General features: G+C 42.0%; 1 protein-coding gene and 1 pseudogene across 1 annotated transcript; both read right to left on the bottom strand.

The window, feature by feature from the left end:
• Window positions 1-5,770: 5,770 nt before the first annotated feature.
• LOC114429344 (dynein heavy chain 7, axonemal pseudogene) lies at window positions 5,771-6,422 on the bottom strand (annotated as a pseudogene).
• A 2,346-nt stretch (window positions 6,423-8,768) lies between these two features.
• On the bottom strand, window positions 8,769-9,831 carry LOC114429343 (dynein heavy chain 7, axonemal-like). The gene is made up of 4 exons (XM_028398222.1): window positions 9,813-9,831; window positions 9,543-9,702; window positions 9,387-9,420; window positions 8,769-8,990 (listed from the first exon to the last, which is right to left on the bottom strand). The coding sequence occupies exons 2-4, from the start codon at window positions 9,689-9,691 to the stop codon at window positions 8,769-8,771; spliced, it is 405 nt and encodes a 134-aa protein (XP_028254023.1). The 5' UTR covers window positions 9,692-9,702; window positions 9,813-9,831.
• Window positions 9,832-10,389: the final 558 nt, after the last annotated feature.

Here is a 10,389-nt window from a genome sequence, read left to right as displayed (position 1 = left end):
TAACCAGTTCACCTCTCACCTGGTTTTTCTCTTTACAGCTCATTGAGTTCTGGTCCGGATAGTCCGTAGACCAGTGTCAGTCCATCTCCAGAATGCAGAATGCTGCTGAAAACAGGTTTGATCTTTGGTTTCATTCTGTAATACTGGACTTATTTCCTACGAAGGTTTGAACTCTGACAGTGTTTAAACAGAGAACGGAGTTTAAAGTGTGCAGTGAGGGGTTCACAGCCTTAAAGCATCTAGAATAATCAAACATGGAGCTGACTACTTCCAGAGCTCCGCTGTCATGGCTCTGCAGGAGGCCAGCACCTGGTCGGCCTGTTCGAGGACACCAACCTGTGCGCCATCCATGCCAAGAGGCTCACCATCACGCCCAAAGACATCCAGCTGGCCCGCTGCATCCACGGAGAGAGAGCTTGAAGTGTCCGCGGCTCCTCAAACCGTGGACCAGAGAAGTAATGAGCGTCAGTGCTGAGTTACAGCGAGACTCAACTGGTGAAAACACCGAATACGGCGCAATATGGCAGAGAAATTACCAGTGAGTCGGAAAAGCCACAACCAGAAAATGTCTTGATGCAGAAAGATGTGAGACAAGAGTGGTTATCGGTACGACTTCACCTGGCGACGACTGGCCGAGCAGAAGCGGCTACATGCTACGCTGCGGTGGCCACAGTACTTCCAGACAGGTAGGCTGATCACGTATGAGTTTTTTATTATTAGTATGTTTCATCACTGCGTAGCCAGTTTACTCAGCGTTCAGTTACTTGTTGAGCTGAATGTTTTGCCAGCAGGAGAAGACGCTGTCAGCTTTCACCAGGCTACGTTTGCTAACGTGATGCTAACGTGATGCTAACAGGCTCTGGTCGGCAGCTTTCTGCGTTTTATGCAGGTTTTATTCCATTTACCAGTTTTTCTGAGTGTCTGTTTAATCGGTAATCAAACGAACTGGATACTCTTGTTGTTGGTAAATATGAAAATAATTATTGAAATGAAACCTGAAAATAAACTATTTATTCAAAAGAATTTCAAAGTTGATTCAAAAAGAATTTTGAACTGAAAAAAATCAAAACATAAATGTTCAGTTTCAAATTTTAGTGTTTGAATGAATTTTATTTTTTCAGGTGAACAAAACTTATGACCCCGATTTGGCGCCATAGGAGGCGGTCCTTGAACACACCATGAGAACCGCGGAGACTCAATCCAAGGCAGCTCCTCTGCAGGCTGAATGTTCCGCTCGTGATCTTATCTTATCAGCCTCATGATAGCTGCTGCTGTTACAAACACTTTGATAATGAGAAACACAGGAGTGAGGGCTGAAAGGCATTGATCAGTGCAGGTTGCCACAGGGGGAAAATAGCAGTGCCATAAAAGACAGGATTCAGAGGCACAAAATCAATTGGAAGCCATGCAGGGGGGCAGCAGCATCAGCTCATCTGCTGAAACCTCTTTTGTTATGTGTGGGCCTTTAAAGGTCGGGTAGGAGATTTGGCTAGGAGTATTGGCTGGTTGTCACTCTCTTGCTGCTCTGCGTACATCAGAGAGGTACGTGCATGATGGCTGAAGTCACAGACTGGTTGGGAGGCGTGGCTTCGGGGTGAGCTCGAGAGAAAGGGGCGTGTGTTTACTTTCCAAATCTGGATGACTCTCACTGAGTTTTCAAAATCTCCTACCCTACCTTAAAGGAAGCAGACCTGATGAAAAGTAACCCTAAAGTTGAAAATATAAGTAAATGTGCTTTGTTTTAGTTTATTATATCTGTATATCTTGGGGGGGGGGAATTAAATGACACCACACTTAGTATTACAACTGTCTAATTTCAATCTTTTTTACGATTCACATTCAATTTAATTTTTAGTTTTCACAGCTATAACTCACTAAAACTGGTGTCAAGTGTCCTACTACTGTAGGTCTCCTCCACTTATCAGTGTGTGACAGGCAGGATTATCTCACCGTTTGACTTTTAGCTTGAATGGACTGTTACCTACTTGTCTGCTCCAACATTGAATTGCTTGCATCAAGTTTTGAAGTTGCATGATAAAATGCGTTCTTTGAGAGGTGATATCATGTCTATTCCCTTTTGTATTTGATGTGAATATCACACAGCTGTTCCTTTAAATTCAAAACTTTGAGCCGACATTTTCTACTCTGTCTGTTAAATCAGGCCTCGTAGGCATCACAGTTACAGAAGTGAGGACAGTGACCAAATTGTTTAACAAGCGATACGCTTAACCCTTTCACAATCTGATCTTGTTAACAGTAATCGTGCACAAACCTCCAACCAGGAGCAGATGTCTTGCTCTTTCATATTCTTCAGCTTTGCTTCATGGTGAAACTCATCCATCATGCAGTCCATCAGGTTCATCAGGGACCTTACTAGATTGGTGTCAGAGGTTGGAGACAGTTCCTGAAATCAATCAAAAAGAGACAACTCAGATCAAGGTAAGCTGTATGTGTGTGTAACTGAAGGGTTAAACTAAAACCAGAGAGGTCTAACATTAGATATGAACCCATCAAGATTCAAAATACTTATTTAGGTACATTATTAAATAGCAACCAGCTGTAAAATCTGAACTGGGTTAGGAAGGTTCAATCAGCTCAGCACCTTGGCGGCTTTTCGTATGAACTCCAGGCATGGTGGCAGGATGCGGTCAAAGAGGGCGATGATGAGGTCTTTGTGAGTGGCATTGACTGTAGTTGGCAGAGTATTGAGCCAGGACAGCATTAGAGGCCGCCAGCCAAGCATATGGGGCTCCATGTAGATCATACCGCAGCGAGACACCTGCAACAAAGCACATATATCACAACTGAGAACATACAACTTGTACCCTGTACGAGCAAAGGAATATTCACATTATTAAAAACTATTGGATGAAGTGCTAGGACCTAGAGGCGGACATGCAGAGTATATTGTAATGATTATCTGATGACAATGCTGCAGCCGTTATTGCAATCCTGTAGTACGATTAGCTTCAAGAAGAAGTACAGGCAAACTATGAGCAGAGATAAGTAAGAGAGACACAGAAAGTTGAAACAGAGAAAAGAATTTAGGAAAGTACAAAATAATATAAATCAATCTTTATAGACAGAAAGAGAAGAGAGATCAACAAGCACTATGCACAAAGGGAGAAGGGTTCATTGTGATCACAACAATTTCAATGCCTCTGCATTCGGCATGATGAAAGCGACAGATGCCAGGCTATAAAGAATCAAAAATAGAAGTGTCTGTATTAAGAAAGTACAGCGAGGGATGTGCAAAGGTGTTCTCCTAAGGCATCTAGGTACTGCAAGCAAAATGCTTTATTCCTGCCTCACAACAAAGAGCCATAGGGAAGGAAAAGACACGAATGGAAAGGTCTTTTGTTTTGGCAACTGACAATTCATTAGACAGCTTAGCCACTTGTGCCAGTTGATTAGGAAGAATACCAACACTGTTAAATAAAAGTGCCTCTCACCGTGGCTGGTGATGCCACCTCCAGGTCCCTCGGCTCAAAGATGAGGCTCATTTGGGGTGACATCTGAATGATCTCGCCGCTCATCAGACACAGCTTCTTGTTGTCATCAAGCACCGTGTTCATGTTCTCGATCCACACAGCGTCCACGGGGCCATCAAAGATGAGCCATTTTCTGTCAGGACTCTAAGAGACAAGAAACATGGCAGCACATAGCTTGAAGCAGCAACTGCAAAACAACTGACAAAAACCCTGATTTATTAATACTGATCACACCATGGGAAGCTAAATTCTGAGTGATTATACAGCTGATAGGTTCATAAGAAGTGCTCAAAGGTAAACATGGTCTCCACCTCTGAGAGGATTTCCAGCAGCTCCTCATTTGAGAGGAAGAAGAACCGTGGGAAATAGAGACGTTTCATCTCCAGGTAGTTGTTAAGACCTTTGAGGATCATTTCCAGCAACTCGTTTGACTTTTTTAGCCTTTCCCGCATGTTGTCAATGGCTATTACTGCCAATACGCTAAAAATCGCACAGTGTAGAGAGGCCATAACAGTCACCTGTGTCTCCAACTTAGACTACTTTTAAAAAATAAGAGCTTCATCTTTTTCAATTCTTAAATTCAGATTGCTGATTCTCCTTCACATCAGCGTTCAGAGCAATGCTTCAGCTGCAGCTATCAAACTTGCATTTTCTTCAGGAAATGCTTTTCTAGTTTCTATTTGATGGTGCAGTCAGGCTGGGCTTCCTGGAGGACACTGCCTGAAATTGATGTGTCTCATTTCAGCCAATTACCCTTTGGAAACTCTTTGCCGATGCTGGTGCTACACTCACTGTCTATTCTCGTTCTGTTGTTTTTGCCTTGCTCCCTATCCTTTCCAGCTGATTCACTCTTCTATCTGTCCTTCTTCCTTATTCTGCTTTTTGCATGTACTGTGTCTGCCTGAGACCGTCCTGTATTTCACACTCACCCACTGCTATGTTTATGTGTGTATCAGCCCACCTGGCCATGTTGATGCAGCCGCATGCTTCAGAGCTGTGCTGAACTTGATATGATTATAGTAGACGACCCTATATACTGTGGAGCATTCTGCTTGATAAATCATGTCAGGCCTGTTGTAACTGCCTTTTTTTGGCTTAACATTGTACACATGGTCTATATACTTGTGGTCCTGTAATATTGATATTCTAATTATTAAATTCCCCGCTGGAGAATCAAAGTACTGAAGAAGCTCATGTCCTTTCACAGAGAGTTCACTAAATGGATGTGCTCTGTTACTCAACTCTAAATGAAGTGAAAAATGAACGAACTTACCAGAGAAACTTGTTTCATGGTTTCTCTCCATGTTTTATCAACAGCTGCAAAGCGACGTCCCTCCTCAGCCATCTGTTTCATGATGTCTGGGGAGCTGAATATTGGCTCCAGGTAAAGCCAGGTGGACTGCACCTTTAGCCATTCATCCAGGATTTTACCCTCCCATTCCCTAGAGTGTAGAGAATATGATGATCAATTCTGTGTGCTTATATTATGTTACAGCTTAATTTCAACTAGTTTACAGCCTAGAGTTACAAACAGGAGCAAGTGGTTGGGATTGGTCATTGTAAAGGATATTGACTATACCCTCACTGTGGTAACAACCTCTCTACCCCACAAAGCTCTATAATTGCATCATAAAGTTTTCATGCAACATTACATTCATTATAATCAAAGTCTTCTTCCTCTGGCATTTGATCTATTTTATCATGATACAGTACAAAAGCTACAGGGAATCCATGATGAAACTATGCCTGCCAATCAATGCTCCAACAATCTCACCAATGATTTTCATTTGGCTAACTCAGTGTAGTAATGAGTTTCTTGACTACACTTATAAAACTGACTCAGTATTTAAGCAGAGCAGAGGTATCCGGTACATGAGAACTATGTAAGCTGTTTCTTAATTCTACACATCTACACTCACTCACCTCTCACTTCTCTGCTGAGGACAACTGGCAATCAATATAATTTACAAATAATTTAGATTTATGCAATTAGCACATTGACATCTTTTTACCTTTCATCCGATTATGAAAAGGTTCAAGCACCTCTGAGGTCTGCTAGCTTTGTTGTGGGTGTTGTAATTTACATACTCAGATTATTACAGAAACAGGTTAACGCTGATTGGTCTGAACCACTGTTTCAGCCATGGGTGCATAGCTTATGGCTTGAAACGATGGATTCTCACGTAATAAAATCTGTCACCCAAGATAAATATGTGTGTACTTGATAGCCAATGGACTGCTATTCAACACAGTCAATCTAAAGCAACTGCTCCGCTCTCTTACTGTATATCCTCCTCAAAGGGCTTAATGAATGGTGAACCCCTCATGGTTTGTGTCTTAACAATGTGATCATCCAGAAGCATCTGGACCTCATCCACAGATGACAGGATGGAGGTGCCCGTCTCTCTGTAGGCCAAGAGGCTGAACTCCATGCCGTTCCACTCTGTGGCCATTTTCTCCATGGCCTTCTCCAGGGAGTACTCCTTGCTGGCTGCCTCACTGATGCCGTTGAAGCTGTCCAGGTGCTGTTCCAGGCGCATGGACAGGAAGTAAGACACACAGGCCTGGTCTTCAGATGGCTGCAGGGAGATGCCAGCCAAGTCTGACATGGCATTCCAATGGCGTTCACGCAGGCCTGGGTTGCAGAGTACCTATGCAATGATACAAAAGACTTGTAGTTTAAGCAATTCTGACTTCTGTTAGTAATAAATGTTGTTCATTTTCTGACCTGCACCATAGGAATGTGCTCCTTGAAATCATCCACCTTAGCCTTTATGGTGGTCACTATGTTCATCACAAGGGGCATGTCACTGAAGCCCTTTTCCAGCTTATATAGAGTGCGCCCATAGTTGCCAACATCAGCTTCTACCTACATGGGTTACCTACCACAACAAAACAATGATTATGAACTTATGAACTTACTCTTAACATTACTGCAATATTATTATATATTATCCTTGTCTTCTTACCCACTCAGGGTACAATTTGGTTTCCACACGAGGCTGACAGACCTCAGCATGAGCTCATAGACATTAAGGAAGGCCTCCTCGTATATTTTGAAGTCAGGTTTAAACTTGACCTCCCTGTCCTCAAGGACCAAAAGGAGAACAAAGCCTGGGTGCTCACTTGCATGGACTGAGCGCTAAGATGGTGGAGAGCAAAACAAAACAAAAACAAGTGCAGCACAGGACTTTATGAAATGATCTTTTCAGCTCAGCTCATTGCATTGCTAAACTGTTATAATATTGAAGCTTACCGGATCTTGGGAAATCAGACATGTGTAGTCCTGCATTGAGTCTATTGCAAGGCTCTGCAGTTGGGAAGTCATAAGAGTTGCTGCACAGTTGAAGAAAGATAGTAGGTTCGCCGGATTGCTTTGGGAAGGCACTAGTAAATACTAGAAGTAAATGTTTTGTACATCGAGAAGCCAGCTGCAAATAAAACCATATTTCAGAGCATATTAGCTAACAGATGTCAGAACACACCCATAAACTGACCATTGCTCTCTCCTCTTTAACATGAAGCAGAGCTATCTCAGCTCTGTGTTATTGCTGAAAAAACTGTTAGGGTTTGAGTTCAGTTTGACGGGCAGGCAACAAAAGGCTAAGATACCACCAAATAAACAAAAGGCAAGGAGTAGAGCTGGACAGGTGGTAAAGAGCTTAACTGAAGAAAGATAGTTTGCAATGTCTGAAAACAGACGTGTTGTATTAGTGTCTCCTGACCTTCTTTCAAAACAAGTCCTTGGTGCTGCTAAGAACCCAATGCGTTGTTTGCCTTCTGCAAAGGTTTATTAAACAAAAGGCAAGCTGAAACAAATCCCCAAAAATCCAAAAGGCAAAAACTGAACTAACACTAACCAACCAACCATGAACAGAGAAAGTGACACTGTAATGCAGGATCAAACAGCAGCACAACACACGACAAACTGACAACGAGGAGACAAGACACAGGCGAAAACAGTCAGTGCAAGGCAACAAGGAAAGAAACACAAGAGGACGTAAAACACACACAGACACAAAAGGAAAACCAGCATTCAAAATCAAACAGGAAGCAGAGGGCACAGGAGGAATAAAGCCACGACTAATTAAAAATCAAAAACAGAAACAGTCCTTTTTAAATAAACTCAAACAAAGGAAGCAGACAAAATAAAACAGTGATCATGACAAGAACATTAAGTCCCAATTCCCATAATGCAGCAGCTTTTAATGCAAGTGACCGTTTTTAAAAGATAGAAACGTTTCAAACCTAAACCAACGCACTAGGTCAACAGCATGAAATGTTAACATAAGTCATGCTGCATATATGTCTGTCTTTAATCACATGTGGAGGAGAACAGTTCAGTTTGTTCCTGTTTTATTATCCTGAGATTCAATTTAAGAAGCTATTTTTAAATAGCAACCATTTCCAAATTCATACAATATCTCATATAAACACATAGCTATTAACTTTGAGACCGAGGCAAGCTCTGCTGCTGTGATGTCATGATGTCAACTTACTTTTTCAGGAGGACACCTCTAGCATGGTCAACCTGCCGGTTGACTATCTGCTGAAACACAGAGAGCTCAATGGACTCCTCTCTGCAGCGGAACTCCTCTGCATCTACCAGACGGAGAGTTCTGCAAGTAGGAAGCAGAGGGTCAAAATCAATGGGGATATATAGGTCTACACCACAGTAATGTTAAAAATGTGAGAATAGCACAGGAGTATCACAATGCACTGAGTAACTGTGAATACAGCTTATAATCAAGATAAGATAAGATCAAACTCCTACATTTATAAGAACCAAATCACATAAAATGAAGTAAATAAAAATGTGTTAGAGCATACTCACTTGTAAGAGACATCCCAAATGTGCATCACCTGCAACATGGTAGGGTTGATAGAATACAGCTTGTTATGCATCCTCTTTCGTGCACGGACAAACCATTGGTTCCATGGTTTTGGCAGTATTTCCACCCTAAAATGAAAGCATAACAAAGCTAATGCACAACAGTCAATTAATGATTCGAACGTTTTCCCATTGCAGCTTATTACGAGTTTGCTTGTACCAAGACAACAAGTTATCCATGTATGGCTCAGTCATTAGAGGCATTGGAAGCAGTGTTTACTATGTATGTGTCCTCTGATCACATCCCCCTGACTTACTCAAGTCTGTGAGGGGGCAGATCTTTTGCTTCCTCCTCGTCACTTTCCTTTAAACCTTCAAATGAATCCTTCACTGCAATCATAAACACAGGAAGCACAAACTGATTCATGTAGGATGCATGTTTGCATCTATTTAAGACTCGTGCTTTTGAGGGTAAGTGAATAAATACAGATTATTGTCTTGATGCTGGTCAAATAGTCATCCTTAATCTCATCCACCAGCAGCTCCATTGTTGTCCTGAAGCTCTGCAGGTGGCAGGGAATCCTTCCTCTAATGGTTTCCAGCCATGTGTCCTGCAGGGGAGCCACATTTACGAGGTCCATCCCTCTTTGGATGTAGAAGTTCAGCCTCTGTTGGAAGAGCATTTTGCATCATTGTTAGTGGCAGTATACATTTTATAAGACTGACCTCCTTTGCACACTGTGCCTGCTCTACACAGGCACATCGTCTTGTTTAGCGCTCAATTTAAACCCAGGTCATTACTACAAAACTAATGTACACCAGAGTTACTTTGTTGAATGTAAAAAGGTGAAGACATCTGTACACAACTACAACCACTGAGACCAACACAACACAACAGTCAATAGGCTGCTATATCAGTGCTTAATCTCCATTAATTATGGGCAAAGGCACAGAGGGCTTATGATATAGATACACAGGAACTGATCAGCCTGATGGCCTAAGATATATAGGCTCCTGCATATAGAAACTCTTTCAGCATCGACTTGGTGATAATGTGTTTTTACCATGTTATCTGTGTCGTCTTCCTCCTTCTGCTGGCTGAAATGATAGAAGAACAGAAAAGGTGCAATGACTGTCAGTGTGAAATGAAAATAATTAGTAACTCTATCCTCAGTCGGACATGAAATGAACCCTCGACAGACTCTGAACCGGTTACTTGCCGGATTGTCCTCAGCTGTTCTTGGATATCCATATGCCTTTTATGAAGCTGTGCCTGAGGCTTTCTGTACATGCTGGAACCCCCACGGATCCATGCCGCCCTTCTTCTCTGGGCTTTCTCAAAACTTCTACTGGGTCCACTGTCTTCCATCAACACATCTTCTGGAGGACATGATGGCAAACAGATGCACCATCACACTCACAGCAGTATCAAATGATATGAATTGATTATCAGTCAAAATGTGAATAACATGTGTGAGTACTACACCCACGTGTGGAAGCTGCTTCAGCTCCCCGTGGTTCTTTTCCCCGTGGATGTTGTACTCCACCGCTCTGGTTTACAGGGGCTGGCTGTCCTGTCATACTCACTGCAAAACAACATATGAGTTTATTATGTAACTTTAATGTTTATTTTTTCAAAACAAATTCCAATGAAAGCAAATAAATAAAACTGTCAGCTGACAGCCTATTATTATTATTATTATTATTAGATAGCCTAGTATTTTTTATATGAAGACAAAATCCACTTCTGTTTTGGCTCAGCTCGCCGTTTATTGACAGTATGGAGGGGCGGGAACAACCTAGCATGGCACAGGCGAATCATCAGTAGACTGGAAGACAGGGAAGGCACGATTCACACTGTCCCTGTGGACGCACTCAAACGGCGGCTGAGACACAGGGCCAGGGTTTCAGTTAGGGTGCACACAGATAACATGATTATTACTAGCTGCATTAAATACATTTCCCAATTCAATATCAATGTAACATCCATCAATGTACATCAATAAATATAATGTCAAAATAGACCACATACAACATTAATCAATATACATTAACAAACTGTCAGTG

This window comes from Parambassis ranga, unplaced genomic scaffold (genome assembly GCF_900634625.1).
Source record: "Parambassis ranga unplaced genomic scaffold, fParRan2.1 scaffold_108_arrow_ctg1, whole genome shotgun sequence".
NCBI lineage: Eukaryota > Metazoa > Chordata > Actinopteri > Ambassidae > Parambassis > Parambassis ranga.
Note: the sequence above shows the minus strand (reverse complement) of the source record. Positions and strands in the feature narration are given on the sequence as shown.